Source organism: Rattus norvegicus, chromosome 11 (genome assembly GCF_021556685.1).
Source record: "Rattus norvegicus strain SHRSP/BbbUtx chromosome 11, alternate assembly SHRSP_T2T, whole genome shotgun sequence".
Classification (NCBI taxonomy): Eukaryota; Metazoa; Chordata; class Mammalia; order Rodentia; family Muridae; genus Rattus; species Rattus norvegicus.
The window spans coordinates 49628586-49650969 of record NC_141544.1 but is presented as its reverse complement, the minus strand read 5'-3'; the positions used below and the strand labels follow the sequence as shown (position 1 = coordinate 49650969).

General features: G+C 45.8%; 1 protein-coding gene across 7 annotated transcripts in view; it reads left to right on the top strand.

Moving 5' to 3' along the window:
• Positions 1 to 22384, top strand: part of Dscam (DS cell adhesion molecule) — a 578367-nt gene that overhangs the window by 445623 nt on the left and 110360 nt on the right. For 5 of the 7 annotated variants that reach the window (XM_087575369.1, XM_087575370.1, XM_087575372.1 and 2 more), the window contains 4 exon segments: positions 1591 to 1687; positions 2294 to 2422; positions 8374 to 8541; positions 20099 to 20169. In XM_087575369.1, the coding sequence (XP_087431495.1) occupies positions 1591 to 1687; positions 2294 to 2422; positions 8374 to 8541; positions 20099 to 20169 (465 nt within the window). 7 annotated transcript variants of the gene reach the window in all.

The window sequence follows — 22384 nt, the reverse complement described above, 5'->3', positions numbered from 1 at the left end:
GAGACAAAAAGAATACCCTAATAAAAATACTTTTCAAGAACTAGGGAGATAACTCAGCAGTTAAGAGCACATACTGCTTTTCCAGAAGACCTGGATTCAGTTCCTAGCACCCATATTGGGTGGCTCACAACCATCTGTAACTCCAGCCCTAGGGGATCTGATGCCTTCTTCTGGTCTCCATGGGCTCATATACACATGCACACATGCCCCACACATATATATGTAACTGGGAATGAAGTAAGTTTTTTTTTTTAAAAAAATTGCTTATTTGGAGAAATCCAACATAGAGAATATCCTGTCGTTAATCTAGAATCACAAGCACCTGGAGGAAGCATGTCTAGTCTTTCTCCAGCACTGTGGGTGATTGTCTGAGCAATGCTTTTGTAATATGGAGGGCTGGTGCAGACAAAGGGGAAGCTTGAAGCTCTGTATTTGGAATGCACAGTGGGCTCTGTCTCCGGCACACAATTCTGAAGCCCTATGATATAGAGTACTAGTGTGGTCCCAAGGATGCTGGCTGTACAGTCATGCCTTACCTTCCGTAGACAGCAGATGTGAGAATGATGTAACAATTTCTGTGGACACCATAGATTTTGCACACAATGTATTCCTCACATACTTGAACCCACTCTGTGGTGCTCAAAATAGCAAACCCAGTGTGCAGAGCTGCACTGTCTGTTGAGGAAATTCTGACAAGAAATGGTGTGTTCATAAAAAGTAGTGCTTCATCTGTGGAAACAGAGAGGTAGGTTCAAAGGGCCAATGCACTCATAGATGTTCCTTATGCATAGTTCTTTAAAATCACACCACTTGGAGAAAGAGGGAAGTATATGGAATATATATGGGCCCACCGACAGCAGCTCATGTGAATTACATGTTCAGTCCAGTGAGACAGATCACTCCATTCGCACGCTTACAATTACATGGAAATAGTTTGCTTTCAGAGGGTTTAGATATGTGTGTGCATTTGTGTGCCAGTGCATATCAACATGTGTTGGTCTGTGGGTGAGCACGTTTCTATCAGTATGTTTGTGTGTGAATACATATGTAAGGTTGAGTCTGTGAGTGTGGGCATTGGTGTGTGAGTTTGTATGTACACACATAGGAATGTATACATACATGTGCAGAGGTTTGTGTCTGAGTGACTCCATGAATGTGAATGTATGTGTGTCTTTGTATGTCTCTCTGGGTGTATCCATGGGTGTGAATGGGAAACAATGTGTAGGAGTGTCTCCATGTGTGTTATATGCGACTAGGAATGTTTATGTGTGTATGAATGTGCCTGTGTCCATAAATGTGTTGTGTCTCTGTATGTGTTTGTGTGTAGCAAATTAGTCTGTGTGAATATGGATGTGTCTGTCTCTCTCTGTGTCTATGTATCCATATATATCTGTGTGTGTCCATGTATAAGTGGGAATATTTATGTGTGTCTCTGTCTGTGGCATGTGTGTATCCATATTTGTAAGTAGTAATGGCTGAATGCTGGGGATGGAAGGAAGGGTGAAGAGTTATTGTCCCACCAGAAGCCGTGCCTGCTGATCTCCAGCTTAAGCTATAACTAAAGTGAGCACTTTTCTGCTTTGGTTGCAGATTTTGCCAACAGTGAGAGAAGATTCCGGCTTCTTCTCCTGCCATGCTATCAATTCATATGGGGAGGACCGCGGAATAATTCAGCTCACGGTGCAAGGTAGGGCAGGCATGACAGAAGGAAGTGCGTGGCCATTTAGGGACAGGGTGCACTGATATCTGGCAGCATTGCAGCCCCAGTCAGCTGGGAACAGCTTGATCTCTCAGGAAATCTTGGCTATGAAGGAAATTGGGATAAATCTGGACTTTATCAGAGGCTACAACCACATCAGAGTAAAGCCCTGAAACATGGGGAGCAAAGCCCATGTGGGGACCAGGGCCGGTGAGAGACCAGACCTCAGGCTGAAAGTAGGCAAGCTCGTCCAGTGCTTGCTGCTCCTTCTTGGGTGCTTGTGTACCGGGAGAATGAAACGGCAGTCCAGCATCTGGAGATGAATGTTCCGTGAGTCTGAGCAGTGGCATTTATGCCCTGCAGGTCTGGCCCAGTGCCACCCAGGTTACAAATATAATCTCTTGGAGAAGTGGGGCAATGCCTTCTATCTAATCAGAAAAATAAAATAAAATAAAAAACAACAAATGCTTCCAACCAGCCAGCACCTGCCAATACCTAATGCCCACAGAAGCATAAGCTGCAGCCAGGTCTACCACTAGTGTTTACTCCCAGGCTTGATTTGAACTAACTCTAATCTTTCTGTTGATGGCACAGAACCCCCAGACCCCCCCGAGATTGAGATCAAAGATGTCAAAGCCCGTACAATCACGCTCAGGTGGACCATGGGGTTTGATGGCAACAGCCCCATCACAGGCTACGACATTGAGTGCAAAAATAAATCAGGTAAGCCTTTCACTCCCCCTCTGCTTTACCTCCACCTCATTCACCCTCCTGCCTTCCTTTGTTTCTTCATTGTGTGTCCACAGCCCCTCCTTCACATATTCTCGGATCTCAGGATGTCATTTCCATCTGATCCATCCCTTGCATGAGTGTGGTGTCCAGGCTTCCTTCTATGCCCAGGTTTACCCTTTCTTAGTAACCTGACTGGACCCCAGTCTTGCCTCACTGGTCTTCGTAGGAATCCCTACCACCTCAGGCATGCCCATGGGTACCAACATAGATAGGCTTCCGCTACACCCCTTCCCAGCCAACAGCCTCCTTTCCTGTCCACTCCTTCAGACAGGTGACTGCCTTAGAGTCCAAGGCTGGGTCTCCCATCCAGAGCCCCAGCTCCAGCAATGCTAGTGTCTGCCAGAAGTGACATATAGCAAGTGTATGCAAAATGAGGACAACTAATCCCCCTGCATGTGACATTGCCTCTATGACAGGCTCTGTCGTAGCGGGGCTAACGCTAGAGCTAGGTCTCAGAGCACTCAGTCAGTCCACAGCCGACACATGTAAAGTTGACCCAGATACCTGCACCATGACAGGCATTCTCTCTCTTCTTTTTCCAAGGCCACTAAAGCCCCCTTGGGGTTTTATAGTCTCCCTGGATTAGAGGGGAACACACTGCAGCCTCTAATCAGAATCATACTGTCTTATAGAAGATAAGAAGCAGGGAACTGCCTGCATGGGAAGGGTTAATATGATTCTCAGAGGCACAGCAATGCCTTTCCTGAAGCCCATGCTCCGCTTCAGATTGCCCTGTCGGAACTGATTTGGTCTCTTTTGAGCTGAGCTGTAGCAACAAATCAAACTCAAGACAGCTAGGAAAAAAGCAGTTGCAGAGGGCGAGATGTCTCACTAGCAGCATGCCATGATAGAATCAGGATTAACTGGAATGAGGAATTAGGAAAAGCAGAATTTGGAGACTCACAGCAGAAAGAAAAAAAAAAGACTCACAGCAGGTGTCAAGCGTAGACCAATGGATACAGATCAGGTGTAGGATAGCCTGTTTGGGGCACACATAAGAACATGGGGGTAGTCCAGCTAGCTGCCCTTATAGTTGCAGATTGGAGTGCTGCATGCATGAAACGGCCAAACAAGACAGCGACTTGCCAGGTGGCAGTGACCAGAGCCAGCAGAGATGTAGGCAGGCATGGAGTCATTCAGCAGGATCCAGGTAGCAGGGAGGGCCCCTCCTTCCCAGGGGCTGGTCACCTGTTGCCTGTATTCCTGAGTCTGGGACATACCACAACCTCCCACTGAGGGACAGACCAGGTGTCTGCTACCTTCAGAAAGGGTCCCCCTGCCAACTGTTGGTACCCACCCAAAACAACATCAGGGAGCATTAGGATCTGGCTCATGTTGGCCCTCTGCTGGCCTGAGCTTCACCTTGCTATTTCTCTATCTGTCTCCCTTCTGCTAACTTCATCTGTTAAAGAGAAGACCATAGCAGAAACCAGGGTTGCCTCTGGCAGGAAGACTTAACTCCCCTGGGCCATGGAGCCTCTACTCCTCCTCAATGCTCCCTTATCATGGCTTTCCCTGGAACATATCACCTCATGCTCATCTCTGTGTGTATTAAATGCCATAGCCATCCGTGCATGTCACTCCACTAGCCTGGAAGCTGGTCGGGCTCCCCCTGCCTACTAGGTCTATTCCCACACTGCCCATTGTTCTGATACCTGATGGGCAGTGGATGTTAAGCTGATATTTAATGAATCTTTAAGACAAAAGTACACCTAAAATGATTCACTCATTGCCTGACACACAGCCCACTGCTGACTAGGGCACCCTTTTGTGCTGCTTAAACATGCATGAAAATGGTTACAAGATCCAGGTCCCCAAAGGCTTGTCTTGATGGGAACATCACCATCTAAGAAACCTCACTGCATACCCCTCCTCAAGTGTCATGGAAATTTCTCAGAGTCAGGCTCTGGATTTCTTCTTTCTTCGGGTCCCCAGCACTTGGTACATTGCTCAGTGCACATAGAGTGTGGAAGAAACATTCCTTGTGTTTAAACTTCAGCCTTAGAGTAGAAAGTCCTGGAAGCAGACAGGGGGAAGCTGCTCTCTTTGTAGGTAGAGGCTGAACTCAGTTCTGTAATCCACATGGCTGTCAGCATCCTCATACGTTATGTCTTTCCTCAGTAACTTCTGAGTGTGCAAATCTCATTGCCATAATCTAAGCTAAATTCATAGGAAACCTATCCTTCAGAATGCACCTCTTCCAAGAAGCCTTCCCTGACCATCCATCTCCCTTCTCTATCCATAATCCTCTAACTCTCACTGGACTCCTAACTAGTTAATCTCTACTGTCCACTGAGCATCTGTCCCCTTGGGGTGCCCTTGTGACATGTCTCTGACCAGTCCTTCACAGTGTCTCTCTGCACTCCAGGATTCCTGGTACACATGCTAGACTCATGGTAAATGTTCACAGAACCATGGCTCCATCCTTTGGAGCAGTGCTATCATCTTGCAAAGGAACTTTCATCTATGTTTCATATGTTTTCTACAAAAGCTACATCCCACCAGTGTAGGAAAAACCCTTCATATTCTTAGCAAAGAGCTTTCTTGCCAGTGTATTAGTCAAGGCTGGATCAAGTCCAGGAAACATGAACTTATCAAATCTGCCGTTCACCCACACAGGGCTTCTTCAACCCATCCTCCATCTCTTAGCCAAATGATCCTCCTTCCATCACTTGAAGACAGATGAGTGTCCTTGGTTTTCTGTTTACCAAAATAATAGTGATTTTAAAGAGTCCATATCCACATCTGCCTCTGTGACCACCAGTCTGGAAACACCCAGAACAAAACCATGATATCAAATGGTAGGAAGTAAGCATAGGAGGGTAGGTGTCTCCCCACTCTATGCATCTTCTCTATTGCCAGGAGCTCCCTGGTGTGCTGACTGTCCCTTTCTTTTGGTTCTTGGGGAAACTATGTCTCTACATGGACACTCTGGTCTCTGTAACAGTCTCCCAACTTCTGCTCATGTGGTGCCTCCCCACTCACTGGACTGTGGTTATTACATCTGATCCCATCTCTCCTTTTTGGGTGCTGAAGCCCTTTTCTCTCCTAGGCCTGTTCCCCTGGCCTCTTTCCTCTCCTTCCACCTCCCAGAGTATGGGGAACTTCAGCACCTTGGTCAGCACCTAGCAACCCTGTTTGGCATCAGCTCCATGAGCTTAAATAATAGAGCTTGCTACAGCCTGGCCCAAGAAATGTCACCATCTAAGAAACCTCATTGCGCACCTCTCCTCAAGTGTTTTGGAAGTTTACCACAGGTAGATAGTTGCTGTCTCCAAGTCTCCTCCTTCTGAAGCTTCATCCCAGATAGTTCTTCTGAGACTATCATCACAGAGAGATGTTTTTCAGTGTCCCAGTGCCAATGTCTTCACCCTAGTCTTCCTTTCATCTGTCTCCCCATTTTAAAGCCTTTTACAATTCTTCCATCTCCAGGGGTTTCAGATACTCATACTCATTATGATCATTGACCTTTAGCCGTATCTCTTTAAGCTACTTCCACTGTTATAATATTGTCCCTAGACCCTCACACTGAAAGTCAAATCCTTGGTTTATCTGGGTATCCTGTTCAACCAAATGAGACAGTTGTTCTAAACTATTAGAATGGCTCAGATGGTGAAGTGTTTTACTACAAAGACCCATGGGCACAGAAACCCTGGGACTGAGATCAACAAGCTTGAAAGCACAGAAACCATCAGACCTTTGGGTCCCAGTGTTCCCACAGACTCAGTAATCACTGGAACAAAGACCTGTGTTTATTTATCAGGTGCCCAACCCAGAGCCCTGAAAGAAGAGTGGAATTACAATTCAAAATGCAAATATAGCTAGGAAGATTGTAGCATAGTCCAGATCGACATCCTTGGAGCACACAGACTGCAAAGTGTAGCTGCAAACCTAAGTGCGGAGGTACAAACCTGAGCAGGGAGTGTTTGGGGGCAGCTACATGAGCAACCAATAGAATTTATGTGGAAACATCTTACTCTTCTCCTGGCTCACTGTCTGGAGAGATACTTTTTCCAATAGGTAAAGCATGAATTCTGAATAGGGTGGGGAGCTAGTCTTTGAGTCATACTAGAAGGTTGTTTTGCAGATAGTTACCTATAGGGACTTAGACTGGGTCAAAGGAACCTATAGCTAGTGGCTGCTGAGTCCTCGGTATTATATACAATCATTCCCTCCTTGCCTTGGTGTCTCATGTGGCTTAGGAGGTTGGGAGGAGAAGGAGGAGAAGAGGGGAGGAGGAGGGGGAGGAAAGAGGAGAAAGAAGAAGAGGAAGAACAAGAGGAGGGAGGAGGGAGGGGAGGGAGGAGAAGGGAGGAGGAGGAAGAAGATGAAAAAGAAGAGGCATTCATTTGCCTCCCCAGATTCTCAGCCTCTTCCACAGCCCATACACATGGCTGCAGTGAACGTGGTTGTTTCCATTGGTCCTTGCACTTCCAGAAACTTTCATCTTATCTCAATAGAGCATTCAGCCAGCCTAGTGTCTGCTTCCTCCCACGTGTCTTTGTGTCTTGCAATGCTGGCGGTTCCTTCCTGCATCAAAGCATCTTCAGGAGGTCCAGCTTTCCCTCTGACAGGCTTCTCATCGGACATCATTTCACTGAAATAAAAGTTCCCCTCATTCATCCTCTATCCAATCTCACAATTCAGTATTTAGCCACATTCTCTTCCTGTCACAGTGCCTACCTCAGTCTTCCCAACTCAAAAGGTGCCTCTACTTTGCACATTGATAGTGACGATCTGTTTGTGCTATGCATGGTGATTCCCCAAGAAGCAAGAGCCTTACAAGTCTGAAATCATGTGTTTCTATTTCTTCAAATCTTGATTTACCCCAGCACAAGGCAGCTCCCTTATGCTCATCACTAGTGTGACAAAGGTGTTGGCATTCCCAGGATGCCGGTGTCCCTGGGCTCTCCCTTTGGAGACTTACCTACTTATCAAGCACTTACTGTGTTCTTCCTCCTGCCAGGCACTGGGTGAGCACTGGTCATGCATATTGGATGGGTAATGTGGCCTCCACCCTTGTAGAAAATTTCTACAAAAATCCTCAAGTGTATTGTGAGTCACAAGAGAGGACCTCTCCACTCATGGTCCCAGGGTGTCTTTTCTCCTACAACCACCACTTGCTAATGACTATCTGACCTCAGTCAACTGTTCAACCCTTCTAGATCTTGGATGACTTCCTCATCTTTAACCAAAGACCTAATATTCCATGATATCTCTTCCCAATAGGCAGGCATTGGCATTCAAAGTAGCTGAGGTTTAAAAAAGAATTCCTGCCACAGAAGATTTGGGATAAAATGAGTTTTAAGAATTGAGGTTGACCAAGGTGCTTGCTTTGTCAGATTTGCACCAAGGTTGAATGGGCTTGTGTGGAATGATCTTAGTCTTATCACACTTGATTTGGGAAGGAAAGGTCAGATATGACTAAGAGTTTTGCTGGGTTTGTGTCTTTTAGAACTAGGGGCCCACAGAGGAGCAATGTCTGAAATATATTCTACTGTGCACTGTAGAATGGGCTCTTGTGTATGTCTGAGGCTTCTGCAGAACCAGCTTCCACCTCTGTGTCTCCTATCCTGCTCTTCCCCAGACATATATTCTGTGTTTGCTCAAGGTTCTTCCCTGTACCAAGCTCACCTCAGCTCTTTACCCACTGTCATGGGAAATAAGTGTGTGACCCCATGTCCCCTCTGATGACCAGCTCAGACAAGAAGCTGGAAACATTGTATTGAGATTTTGCTTTGGGGGTATTTTTTTCTTTCTTCCTTTCTTTTCTTTGTTTTTATTTTTATTATTTTTATTTTATTCCTGTTGTGAACTTTCAAAGGCAGAGGAAAAAAACTCACATCTCTATCTCTTCTTTTTTGAAAAACAAAACCCAAAAGACTCCTGGGATTCTGCTCAAAGAACCAAAGATGTTTCCCCTCAGCTGAACTCGGCCACCATCATTGATATCCACCCTTCCTCCACCTACAGCATCCGCATGTACGCCAAGAACCGGATTGGCAAGAGTGAGCCCAGCAACGAGATCACCATCACGGCAGATGAGGCAGGTAGGTAGCACTGGTTAGAGCCTGCCACACAGAAATTCACTCTCGTGACTTTCCCCACTCCTGGTGAAGTTCTTTGATGTGGGCTTCCCATGGCCCCATGGCCTTCAAAAATGCTCATAATAACACCTTGCACAGGTTTGAGGTCAATGCTTGATACCCAGATGGTCAAGGTTCTTAATACAGAACTGCGAACAGAAAACATTAAGCCAGCAATGCTGAGGGAATCAAAGGGTCGTGACATTGTACAATCCCTTGGTTTTGATGCACTGGAACCGAGTTGATGGGGAGACACTAAGTATCTTCCCAAAACCCATGAATTAAAGTGTGGGAGAGAGAAGAATGCTGAAGTCAAAAACCCCAAGAGTGTGTCTGTAGGCAAGCAGAGAGGCTTGGTTACTTAATGATTGATAACATCGCTGACTGTCCTTCCACCATGATGAATTATTTCTTACTAAATGTTGAAAACTTTGAAGATACACATAAGTTTTGAGACAGACGTACTCTCCCATTACCTAGAACTGACGTAGGACCATGTTGACAGAATCTTCTAGGTCATTTTTGCGATCTGTTTCACCACTCGCACATATACCCATTCATGTTCTCCAGTGCACATATCCACACATATGTACTTAGAGACATAGGTGTCTACTCCAGCATCACTGGATGCAGTCAACTGACCAGTAGAAGACTGAAAACCTAGGTGGTAGCCATTGGATGCTGACTGTGAGCCTGTCCCATGGGAGAACAAAGGAAAGCATAGGTTTGAGGCCTCTCTTGGTAGGAAGCAAGGAGCCAATGTCTGGCTTGTTTCTTGGAAAAAGGATTGACTGACAACCTTCTTTTGGTTTTCCACTATCAAAGTCAAAAATGCTCATAAGTTTGATTCAAGGTCAGAACATCATCTATCATCTTCCAGTGACTGTTACTCACCTAGAAGTGGGCATCAACTTCCAGCCAGCCATTATTGAGTCCCCTCCACTCTGTATATGCATAGACACTGTGCTTGTATCTCTGAAATACTTTCCGGAGATTCATAGTGGCATTTCTTACCACATATCTCACACATCCCATCCAGTTGGACAGTCACTTTCAACTTTTCTTTAGTGTAGGCCCTGCCACGGTGAGCACCCTGGCATCTCTCATCAGGCACTTTCTAAAGATTACCTTTCCCGTGTTAGATTCTAAGAGGTGTGACTTCTGAACCAGCCCAGCTGCATCTTAGTTATGTGGTCAATCTTAACTCTTGAGGAAACAAGTTTAAATGTGTGGACGGTATGGTGTCCATTTCTCCCATCCAAGTACTGACTAGGTCTGACCCTGCTTAGCTTCCAAGGTCACATGAGATTGGGTGTGTTCGAGGTAGTATTGCCGTAAGCCAGAGCCTGGTTCTCAATATAGGGAGATATCCAATCTTGAAAATTGTGTTCAAGGATGGGTGACAGTGTACTGCACCTTTAATTCCTAGACTCCCTCTTTGTGTCATCTATATAATAGACATGATACGTCTGGTGCCTTTTCCTCCTTATGCATATTTAACTGCCACTGGAAATCCAAATTCCGAGTTCTGGAAGTACTTTGATTGCTCAGAAAAAAAAAAGTAGAAAATAAGTGTGGGGATACTTTCTGGAATTGCAGTATACTGGCTATTCGGAGAATACGTTTTCTGTCTCGTTCATCCCAAAATGTAGCTGTTGACTACATGCTCAGCTCCTTCCTGCCTCTCGCATCCCTATCACTCACTCTCCAGCACCATCTCTTGCAGCTGCTCCCCCGTGGCCATTAGGAGCAGTGTTGCTGCAGGCTGTGTCCTTTCCTCCTCACCTCCGGAGCAGGCTTCGGTTGCCATGGCAGCATCTCTACCTGCAGCCAAGAGGCCAGGTGACCAGCTCTGGGTGCTGGGCTGCAGGGCAGCTGCTAGGTTTCTGTGCAGACAGAAATGGAGTCTCTCCCCTTTCCCTGGCTGACTAGGCTCTTGGCTGTTACCTGGGTGCTGGCTTGGGCAGCCCACTTAGGATATGATTTGATGTTCAGATAAAGCAAGAAAGCGAATAGACTAGAAGACAGGCTTTGTCGTGGAGTAGAATTTGCATGACTAGAATCAGAAAGTCATTTTCCATGTGTGACTCGTGGATGGGAGTGCCATCCACACCGCTGACCTGCAGTCCCTCCTTAGAACTGACTGTGGCAGTTCTAAGCCACCTCACAGCCACACAGCCACCTCCTACAGTGATGCCCAAAGGCGTGTTTTTAGAGAGACCTTTCTGATGCTTTCCTAAAATAATGAGTTTGTCAAGCAATGAACATTGGGTGGAACCCTCTGGATGCTCTAGTGTTGTGGTGCCCTAGTGTTGGGCACCTAAGGCCACCCATCACTTTATATCTGCTGAGGCTATGTCTGTGAGGTGCTTAGTCCTGGATACCCACCTATGTCAACTACTTTGAAGGTACAGGCAGTGACCCCCCCCCATCCAGCTCCACTAACCCCTGACCCTTTGCTGTGTGTACTTCCTCCCCACTCTGGTAAATCTTCCAAACTTTGACTCTCATTCTCTGTGCTTTTCCTAGAAGAGCCAGGTTAGAGACATTTCTGCCCTGTGAAGTTACTTATCTTGTCCCTGTGTAAACTCAGTGGTCAAGTCTTTCTATCTTAGGTCAAGGATCGTGAAGACAATAACAGTTGAGACTTTTTGTCACTTCTCCATGCACCCCAGTGTCCTGAGATAATGTTGTGACTCCTTCAACACCAGAAAGTATTTGCTATTTAAGTCTCAACCGTGTGTGTTCCTAGTGTGAAAGAAGAGTTCTGTGGGGTGTGTGTGTGTGTGTGTGTGTGTGTGTGTGTGTATGTGTGTGTGTGTGTGTGCGCCTCAGTGCATGTGTATGTCCATGTGTCTGTGTGTGTATGTGTGTGTGTCTCTATGTGTGTGCCTGTGTATATGTATGTGTGTGTCTGTGTCTCTGTTTATGTGTGTGTATGTGTGTGTGCCTGTGTGTATGTGTGTGTCCATATATCTGTGTCTATGTGCATATGTGTCTGTGTGTGTCTCTTTGTGTGTTTGTGTCACTGTGTGTCTCTGTGTCTGTGTCTTTGTGTGTTTATGTGTGTGTGTGCCTATGTGTATATGTGTGTGTGTGTCTGTGTGTATGTACATGTGTGTGTCTGTGCATGTGTCTGTGTCTCTGTATGTGTTCATATGTATGTGTGTCTGTATCTCTCTGTGTGTTCATGTGTGTGTGTCTCTGTGTCTCTCTTGTGTGTGCATCTGTGTGTCTTTATGTGTATGTATGTACTAAATATACACTTCAAAATTATATAATAGTGTGGTTTGGGTGTGTAGTGAGAAAATACATGTATGTTAAATCCACACTAAAGATTCTGAAGTGTATTAATGTCTTAATGCTGATATTCCCCCAAATTCACCAGATCCCCATACCCTTTTAGTAAGAGGTGGGGTCATAAGAAGCTGAGTAGGCCATGAGGATGGTATCATTATGAGTACAAGGAGTCCTTTATACCAGGCCCGAGAGAGTTCTCCGGCCCCTTCCACCATGTAAGGACACAAGGGACATCTACACTTTCACCAAAATATAATCTTGTGATACCTTCACACTGACATCTCAGATTCTAGAAATCGATATCTATACAGATTCAAGTCCTGGTTCTTAGGAGATACTTGACTGTGTGTTTTCTTATTAGCGTAGCTTAAAAAGACTAAGAGATTCAGACAGGAAAGGTAAAAGTGGCCCAGGGCAAAGCTTGGCCTTCAGCAAAGAAGGCTGAAAAACAAGAGGCAATGACTAAGACCCTTCCACCACAGCTCTGACCTCCACCGCAGGAGTCTTCCTCCCTGCTCCCTCCCATATCCTGGGTCATAATCTGCAGAGAGCTTCATTAGGATCTTCCTAGTACTCATGCCTCTGAGTGAGGTACCACTCTTTCAAATCTCATCATCATCATCACGACCACCACCACCACCGTCGTCGTCGTCGTCGTCGTCGTCATCATCATCATCATCATCATCATCATCATCATCAATTCCAGTAACTGCTATTGGTCCTCTACACCTGGCAGCTCTCAACTGGAGTCCAGTGCAAGGATCCCCTTTGACGGATCTGCTGTTGACAAACAGCCCTTCCCTTCCTTGGTTGAAGCCTGGTCAAACTTAAGCAAGGAGGCTAAATTCCCCCCTGAACCCAGTGACAAGAATAATACAATCTAAATATATCATGTTTGTGTATGAAATCGCCAAAGAATTTTAAAAAAATTAAAAAAAGGAAACTACGACAGAGATTGCATAGAACCAAATTATCATCCTTCATGCAAAAGTTTGAAGACCTTAAACTTGCACCACAGGAAATTGATTTACAATCCCTACAGTATCCATCCCAAAGCTGCCTGAAGAAAGAATTGCTACCATTAGCACAGCGCTCCTTCCTAACATTGGAAAGATCATTGCTCTGAGCCTCAATTCCCGGGTATTTTTATGTGAAAGCGTCCACGTGAATAATCACACCACTTAAATGCACTTGACCTCAGAAAGCAAATATGTGGCAAAGATGGCACCATTTAGCACACTCTTCTTGACTCCCCCGCATGCCCCCAAAATAAGTCAGAGTAAGTAGAGACACTCTCGGAGTTGACAAGATCATCTCTTAATGGAGCAGAAGTGCCCCCGACTTTCCAGAGCTCCATGAGATACCGATCAGACATGTCATACCGGGGCTGACCCTGGCCAGAGAGCCACTTCCCGTCGGTGGCTGGACCCTGAGGTTGTGTGACCCTGAGTGTGACTGAGTGCAGGGTGGCTGATCCTCTCATCATCTTCATTACACATCCAGGCGGCAATGTGGAAGTTCAATTGTGCTGGAGCACTGTGAATGACACTGCTTCCACAGACTAGCAGGGGATGGGTATTTGGGTTTCAGAGAGGGCACTGTGGGCTTTCCAGCAGATCTGCTCCTCGTTAGGGATCTGTACGGGCCAGCCATGCCCTGTGTGTGACAGTGCCTTTAGCCACATTTTTTTTTTTGATTAGTTACTGTCTGTTTAAGGTTCAATGGAGGAGAACCTTAGAAATTAATCCTGGAGAAATCATCCGTATTCTTGCTATTCCTTATACATAGGAACAGCATCCTGGTGCTAACTTAGGTTGCTCTAGAAACATTCTAGAATATTCTAGAGTGGTCTTTCCCCTTCTCCCTCACAACTTTCTATTCTTTGCCTAAATATTATCTCTACAAATCCTGTCCTACCCTATTAGGATTCCACACGCGCTAGCTTCCTCCACCTCCCAATACTCTCTATAAAGTAGCCTAATCACCACCAGATTTTTCTGGCTCCTTCTTTTGGTTTCCTTCCAGCCCTCTCTCACCTGCATAGCAACAGTTGCCTGCAGGTTTTTCTTCTTCCTCTTAGGCCCTAGAACAATGTTTGGCACATGATAGTACTGAATAAATGGTTTAGATGAATGAGTTATCAATCCATCAGTAGCTTTACATGAATTAAGTCTCCATTTCATGTCAAAATATGATCTTCATGTTTTTATTGAGCAGTGTCTTGGAAACTTTCTCCACAAAAACAACTTGTTCTCACACACCCAGCCCCTAACACACAGAGATCTGCATGTGAGATCATACAGTGGCTCCTGAGTCTTTTATTTGATCCTAGCCCACTATATAAAGGCTTTCATACATACATACATACATACATACATACATACATACATACATACACACACAAATATATATATATATATATATATATATATATATATATATATATAATTTTGAACTGCTTCTCAGATTCCCTTCTGTCACATGGCCTGACTGTATAAAATCAAGGGAACACAAATGAGGAAAAACACATATTTGTCTTTTTGGGACTGACTTAATACACCTAGAAAGGTTATCTGTTTCTATCTGTTTTCCTACAAACAAAATGACTGTTTCTCTTTATGGCTACAAAATATTCAACTGTATCTATGAAGCAGGATATGGATACATTTTCTTTCCTTACTCCCACGGTGATGGGTTCTAAGACTGGATCCACCACTTAGCTTCTGAAGACAGTGCTGACCCAACACGAATCCTCTTCTCCACGACGACCTGACTTGCAGTAGGTGCTCACCAACACCCAGGAAGGCAAAGACAGACGTCTGTGAGGGATATTCATCAGGAAGCTTCCCCCAGTCCAATCAACAAACTCCAGACTTTGTTTGTAGCTAGGATATGGATACATTTCTCTGGGAGAGGCTATGTTCTGAGATCCTGGTACCTCACTGATCTTTAGGAGACAGTGGGCTGTCAGGAGCAGGAAGCTCATTGGACAGGCAGCATCCAGCTCAGGAGGAAGCCACACAGGCCAGCCAGAGTATGGGAAATGGTTGGGAGAAGAAGGAAATGTCACTCCTGTGCATGTGGCAGTCAGGTAGGTTTCTCTTTGATGTATCTAGCCAAACAGGATGAGTTAACATTGTTTTGCTGGGGACCTGGCAAAAACATTAGAAATTGTAAACAGACTAATCCTTTTACAGATTAGCCAATGCTTTTGTTTTTACTTCTGTAGATGTGCAAAGATCATCAGTTCTAGGAAACGATGCTAATTATCCATCTTCGACTCCAGTCTCCTACTGTAGGGAAACTGCTGTGTATTCTATTATGAAAAACACAAACAAAACAACAAACTTGGCAGGAATGGAGAAATGACTCAGCAGTGAAAAGTGCTCGCTGCTCTTGCAAAGGACCTATGTTGTGTGGATCACAACTGCCTGTAACTCCAGCTCCAGAGGATCTAACATTCCCTTCTGTATGGCTGCACACATGAGTATTTACCCATACACATGAGCATGCACACACAATGTGTTCATATACATACACACACATTTAAAAATAAATACTTTAAAAATGTAAAACACTCTATTTTACATACAGTTTCAACTTTGGGGTATGTAACCAATTCTTAAGTAACAAATACCAACATGATTTTCAAATTTAGTGCAACAAATGGGATAACTTGTGAGTTGCTGTGTCCATTTCAGTGTTAGGAATTTCCCCTGCCTTGACTTTGGGTCACAGAGGTTGCCCATGGCGATGTAAGAGGCTTTGGAAGCTCAGTAAGGTTTATATTAAACGAATCCTTTTTATGACTATAATGGCTTTCTTATAATGCTGTAGAAACAACAGTTAGTTCCCTTTGTAACCTTCAGTCCTCCTCAGAGAGAGAGAGAGAGAGAGAGAGAGAGAGAGAGAGAGAGAGAGAGAGAGAGAGAGAGTGTTAAGAATTGACAAGGTCAGCTCGAAATAGTTCTTCAAGAATGATTTTGATGAAATCTAGAGAGATGATGGTTCAACAGGTAAGAGTACATAGTGCTCTCTCAGAGGTCACAGCGTTGATGCTAGGCAACTCAAAATGATGCCTCTGGCCTCTGTGGGTACTGAACTTATATGTACATAGTCATGACCATGCACATGACCATGCACATGCACATAATTAAAAATAGTGTTAAAAGTATTTCTTAAAGAACCATTTTAATGGGGGAGCCACATTCTTTTCTGCCACTGACATGAGAAGAAATCCATGGATTTTTATCAGGTCTGACATCAAGTTTCCACATCAAGTATGTGATTTGCAAGGATCAGAGGCAAGGCTCTGACGGCAAAGGTCCCAGTGGCTGGATGTTGGGACAGGATGGCAGGAGAGCCTTTTTCAGATGGATTAGGAAACCCATGGGTTTCAGTGGCCCAGCTATACTGCTGAGCCTGCACCTGTTGAGGAGGAGGAGGAGGCTCTGGTCTCACATCTGCAAAGTGCTCTATCCCTTCTAGAAATGAACGTCCTCTGGACTCAGCTCCTGAGAGACCCTAGGAGGCCAAAAGCAAGGTAGACTTGGATGCTAGGGTCTCAGATGCTTGAATGTGTGCCTAGGTGGAAATAACAGCTGAAGAGACTCCCAGGCAGCAGATTCGACAGAGGGAAGTTAAAGCTGGAGGGCAGAGGCTCTGTTGGAGCTGTTGAGAGCCTGTGCACTTTTATTCTGCCAAGGCACTGGACATGGGGAAAAAATGCACATGAATAGAAGAACACGAAGTAAATGGCAGAAGGACTCCATCCAGGGAGGGGCCAATAACTAGGACTTATGGGAACTTCCAAGTACTTGGAGCCATACATACCTCCTTTTAAAGAGGCCAAGTCAAGTCCAGAGTTAATGTTTGGTAACATAGTAGAAAGTGGAGTAGGTTTTGAGGCTACAGCAGGGTGCCAGGTTTAGAGGTCCCTGATGGTGCTAGACAAAGCAGAGGACAAACTAGTGGCAGACTTCAAAGAATGCCTGGACATGCCTGGAAATGGGACATGAGTTAGAAAGGCAGGCTGAGTGCTGGAGCTCCTCTTCTCTGTAGTCCATGGAGAAACCCTTACTCGCCCTCAGATGCTTAGCATGAGGTCACAGGGAGAGAACACAGGGAGCCCTGTTTCCTAGGCTTAGCACCTACCACTGCTGCCATGGTCCTTTTCCCTCTCTCAAGCCCCACCCAGTGGGACTCGGCTGTCCTTCCAGCCCCATTTTCTGGCAGCTCTCCACCTCCTGTCTTCTCACAGACTAGCAGCCTTGAGCATCGATTTTCTCACCTCTCTTTCTCGTTACTTTTTCAACCTGGGCTACACAAAGCCCTTTCCGTGCAATGTTTTAGTCTACCTACCCCCACCTTCCCCTTTTCCCACCCCTCCCATTTACCCCATTTGATCTCCTAGACAGCCGTGTTCCTTTCACATCATCCATAACAGATCTGGTTTCATTTTTTCTACTTAAACTATCTGGCTGGCAAATAAGAGAAAGAACAGTGATCATTATCCTGAGATAGAACGTATTTGCCTAATGTGGTCAGCCTTCCTTGCTTTACTCTCCATGGGGCTGAGTAGAATTCCACCATGTATCCAAGCCACATTATCTGCATCTATCCCTCTGGCAACAGACACCTGGGTTGATTCTGTAACTCAGCTATCATGAATAATGCTGCGGGGAACATGGCTGAACAAATGTCCCTGTGGTGCGGTGACTCAGTGTCTGTTGGGTAAACACTTGGGTGCAGGGTAACTGGCCTGTGTGATAAGTCTGCTTATAGTTCTGTGAGGAACCTTGAAGCAGACTCTTGTGGCCTCTAGACTCGCTGACTTTCTGAGCAGCAGGTAGAGTACTCCCTTTGTCCCCTGCCCACCTATATCCATCCAGTGACACTTTAATCCTCCCTCACTGTTTCTAAGTCTCCTGAGACTACCTTCCTCTGCCTGTCCCCACCCCGAGGCAGGGGCATCCTGGCTCTAAACTGCAGAGTACACTCATTTCCATGGGCCACAGTCATCTCCTAAGCTCTCGCTGTGGCCCTGCAGCGGGCTGCATTTTCTTCACTGCTTTGATTCTAATACTGTCTTACTGTCATATAGAGTCAACCCTCAGACTGCCTGGGGGTCTGTATCTACAGGTTCAAACTTCAGGTTAGAAAGGGTTTTAAAGATTGCATCTGAATTGTATGCACGTAGACTTTTCTTCTGGCATTATTCTATATACAACGCAGAATCAGAACTCTTGGCACAGACTTTGTGTTCTGCGTCCCCTAAAAATGGTTTAAAGTGCACATAAGTGTGGGCCTCTTTCCTGCTACTTCATGGATGACTTGACCATTGTTGGTCTTCTGTTTGTTTTGAGTAAAGAGACAATGGTGCCCACACCTGCTTCGTTACAACAGAAGAAAAAAATCTACCTCTGATATGTCCAGCTGTCCTGCTCCAGGGCTGCTTTTGTCTTGAACCAGATGGTATTTCTTGAAGTTTACCTATGATCTTTCTGTCTTAGAGTCCTCCCTCCCTTCTCCCTACTAAAGATGATAATTATCCTTTCATATTCCCTTTTTGTTTATTCAACCTATTATTTTCATAGCATCCCTATGGTTTATCCTATGGCATAGAAAGGAAACTGAGTCAAAGAGATGTTATACAACTTATATAAACCTGCATAGCCAATGAGAGGTGGTGCCCAGTAGGAAAGCCATGAGCTCCTGACTTGAAAGGACACCAGGACACTAATCTCTTTGAGCAGAAAGAAACCATCTTCCTCTGCACCAAACCCTGCCCAGAGCCAACCTTTGAGCCCTTCACTCTCCCTTCACTTGTGACCACTTGGGGATCAGCTCTTGTCTCCCTTGTGCCTTTTTCTTCCCATCACCCTGCTGTCTCTACACCAGCAGAAATGGCTCTTTTGAGTCTCTACAATCCCTGCTAGCTCTGATCAGAGAATAAAAACTGGGTCGGGTTGGAAACCACTTTCCATCTACTGACACATCCATCCCAGGTAGGAACTGCCCAACTCTATTGATGTGATTCTTACTACTACACAGCCACAGTGATTAGAAATGGGTTGTCCCAAAGGACAAGCTTGGTGTCATTTCCATATGTTGCCTGAGTCCCTGCATTATGAGACCTTTAACTGTAAAGTGTAGGGAGCTAGCATCATCATAGAAGCCCCCACAGAGGAGTCCTGCTCTGAACACCTGTGGAACAAAACTCCACATCACTTAAGGGTTCTAGAGGCAGAGGAGAGTCCTCCCCTACAGCACAGAGTTGTGTAATGTGTGTGTGTGTGTGTGTGTGTGTGTGTGTGTGTATGGTGTGAGTGTGTGGTGTTTGTATATGGTATGAGTGTGTGGTGTGTGTATATGGTGTGAGTGTGTGTAAGTATGTGTGTGTGTTGTGTGTTGTATGGTGTGTATATGTGTGTGTATGTGATATATGTGTGTGTGGTGTGGTGTGAGTGTGTGTGGTATGTGAGTGTGTGTAAGTGTGTGTGTGGTGTGTGTGGTATGGTGTGTATATGTGTGTATGTGGTATATGTATGTGTGTGTGAGAGAGAGAGAGAGAGTGGGGGTGTGGATGGGTGTGGGTGTGTGTGTGTGAGAGTGGGGGTGTGGATGGGTGTGGGTGTGTGTGTGAGAGTGGGGGTGTGGATGGGTGTGTGTGTGTGGTGTGTGTGGTATGTGTGTGTATGTGTGGTATTGTGTGGGGCTGGGTGGGTGGGGATGGTGTGTGTGTATAGGTGTGGGTATGGGTATGTGTGATATGTGTGTGTGTGTGGTATATGTGTGTGTTGTGGGTGTGTGTGGTGTGGTATATGTGTGTTCTGTGTGTGTGTGTGTGGTATGTGTATGTGTTCTATGTGTATGTGTATGTGTGTTTGGTGTGTATATGTGTGTGTGTGAGTACATGTGGTGTGTGTGGTGTGTGTGTGAGTTTGGTATGTGTGTGTCTGTGATCCCTATGTTACACCTTACTTCATCTAACTTGGGGTTATTAATCGTATAGCCAAAGGCATACTGAGGAGGGACAGGACCCCAGGATTCGTGTGCCCCTGAGTAAATAAACAGAAAGCAAATACTGTGCACTGACTACAACTGCTTCTGCCTGCTGCTCCTGAGAATAAGCTTCCCTACCCCAGACAGACTGGCCAGTAGCTTGCATCCTGCTCTGAACCTGTGTCTAACCTGCCTGTATGCTTTTCGATCCCCACAGCTCCTGATGGTCCACCTCAGGAAGTGCACCTGGAACCCACCTCATCTCAGAGTATCAGGGTTACCTGGAAGGTAAACTGAGTCAACGCATGTGTCTTTGACACTTTTCTTAGTATGTAAGCATCATTACTCTTGTCATAATGCCAGGACACGAGCATTTTATTTGAAAAAGAAAGTTTCTTTTTCAAATCAGATCTACTCGTCTATATGTGTCTATACAGGTGTGTATACACATCTGATACGGCCATGGTTGCTGGATGACCAGGATTCATCCTGAGATGTACGTCCTTGTGTGGTTTTGTCACTGGGAAATTATCATGGAATGTACTTATACTAACTAAGCTGCCCGGGATGCCTCTAACTACTCTAACAGTCATTACGCATATGCTTGGCCTGTCATTGAAACACTATTCCATGACATAAGCAGGTTTGAGATCCATGATTTAAATTCCTCTATAGCATATTGTCTATCTCCAAAGAATGAAGCTGCCCTGTCTTATTCATTTTATCCTCAGAATTTGATCGAGGTCCCTAGGATTGGCCTCATGCAGATAGGGAGGCTGACACACCCTGACTGAGTGTGCTGACCTCACCACAGTAGAAAACCTCTAAGTGCTTCTTGGGAGTGAAGATGGCTGTCTGTGGTGCACAGTGGCAGGAGGAAGAGAAAGCTCGCTGGGGATTAGCTAGCCGCTGCCCTCAAGAAAGCACCTGGGTTTCCTGACTGTGGTCATGAGCCTTAGAAGCAGCTGTCTCCCAGGCAGTCCAGGACTGTGGTTATGGATACAGACTGGTGGCTATTTTGCTTGGTGTGGGATGCCCTGACCCAGAGCATAGCCTGCCTTAAAGGTAAACTTTGTCAGTGAGGGAGGTGACGGCATCACAGACCAGTGCCACAGTGTCACAGAGTTGCCACTGACCCACAGATATGCAAATCTCGACACTTACCTGTGGGTGAGATACACTGGAAATTAGCCATTTGCTTGGAGATGTACTTGGCAATGACCGTAGGGTCAAATGCTGCTTTATTTGGGCAACTGTGACTGGCACCATCCTTCCGTGAAGATATACCTCTGATCTGTATTTATATCATAGCATGGTTTTCCCTTCTCACCCATTTTCCCTCTCCTCCCCTCCCTTCCTCTCCCCCCCCATCACCCGCTTCTTCTCTTCCCTCCCTCTTCCTTCTCCTATTGACCCTCTCATAAAACGATGACCATGTGTCACAGAAATAGGTTTCCACTGTGGAAGTACATGCCACCTCAGGTATTAACGTGGGTTAATGCGGGGAGTCCCTGTGTGCCAGCTTTTAGCCCTGGCCATTGAGCTGTGTTTGCAGCAGGCAGCAGGACAGACTGTGTGGCGTAGGAGTATGACTGAGCCGGCCTCAGTCTTTGTGACCAGCCCACTCCTGCGAGCACCACACACTGTACAATAAAAGGCTCTCAGCATGGCCTAACCCTGTACACATCCCAGCCATGCTACAAACAGAAGCTGCCTCAGTCTGCCGTGAATAGAGGCCGTGGAGTTTCAGCCAATTGTTCATATATCTACTTGCATTGGGATACTGGGAAGGGCCAGATATTACTGTGCACCTTAAGAGGTTTTCTTTTTTCTTTTCTGGGGGGGGGGGGTAGTTCCTGTATGAAAGATGTATCACTCTACAGAGCACCTACGTCTCGCAGCTAAAATTGGAAACTCCTGGGACCTTGAATTGTAGCCCAATGTAAAAAGCTGTGGTCAAAGCCAGTGCATTACATGGCTTTCCGTAGCCAAAGGGATAAAGGTGCTGTGGGCTACAGAGCACACTTAGCTTTCCTAAAACCACTGGTTAGGTGCTGTGCAGGCATACAGCCCTGCCTACAAGCACTCATTGCCTGGCTCGTGGACAAGCAGGCAGGCACACTGGCGATCAGTCCCACTGAGTGAGCTATGGCCGCTGGACTCTCAGGCAGACTAGTTTACCTGGTGATGAAAATGACTCTAAATGGCATTACTGTTTCAGGTAAGGTGTGGGCCGATCTAAAGGATATGTGGAGACAGTGCGTGCCACCAAACATAGCTCTCTGTGACAGAAGAGTTCAGAGAAAGGGAGAGGTGAGGAAAGACAGACGGGGGACAGGGGGACAGGGAACAGGGACAGCATGACCCAGAAAGGGAACCCCTGTGTCAGAGGAGGCATGGACATGAGTGGAATGGTGGGAACCCAAGAGGAGGACTCGTTCACCACTGTGGGACAGCTCGTCAGGACAGAGAGCTGTGTCCACTGCGAAGAGAAGAGAGAAGG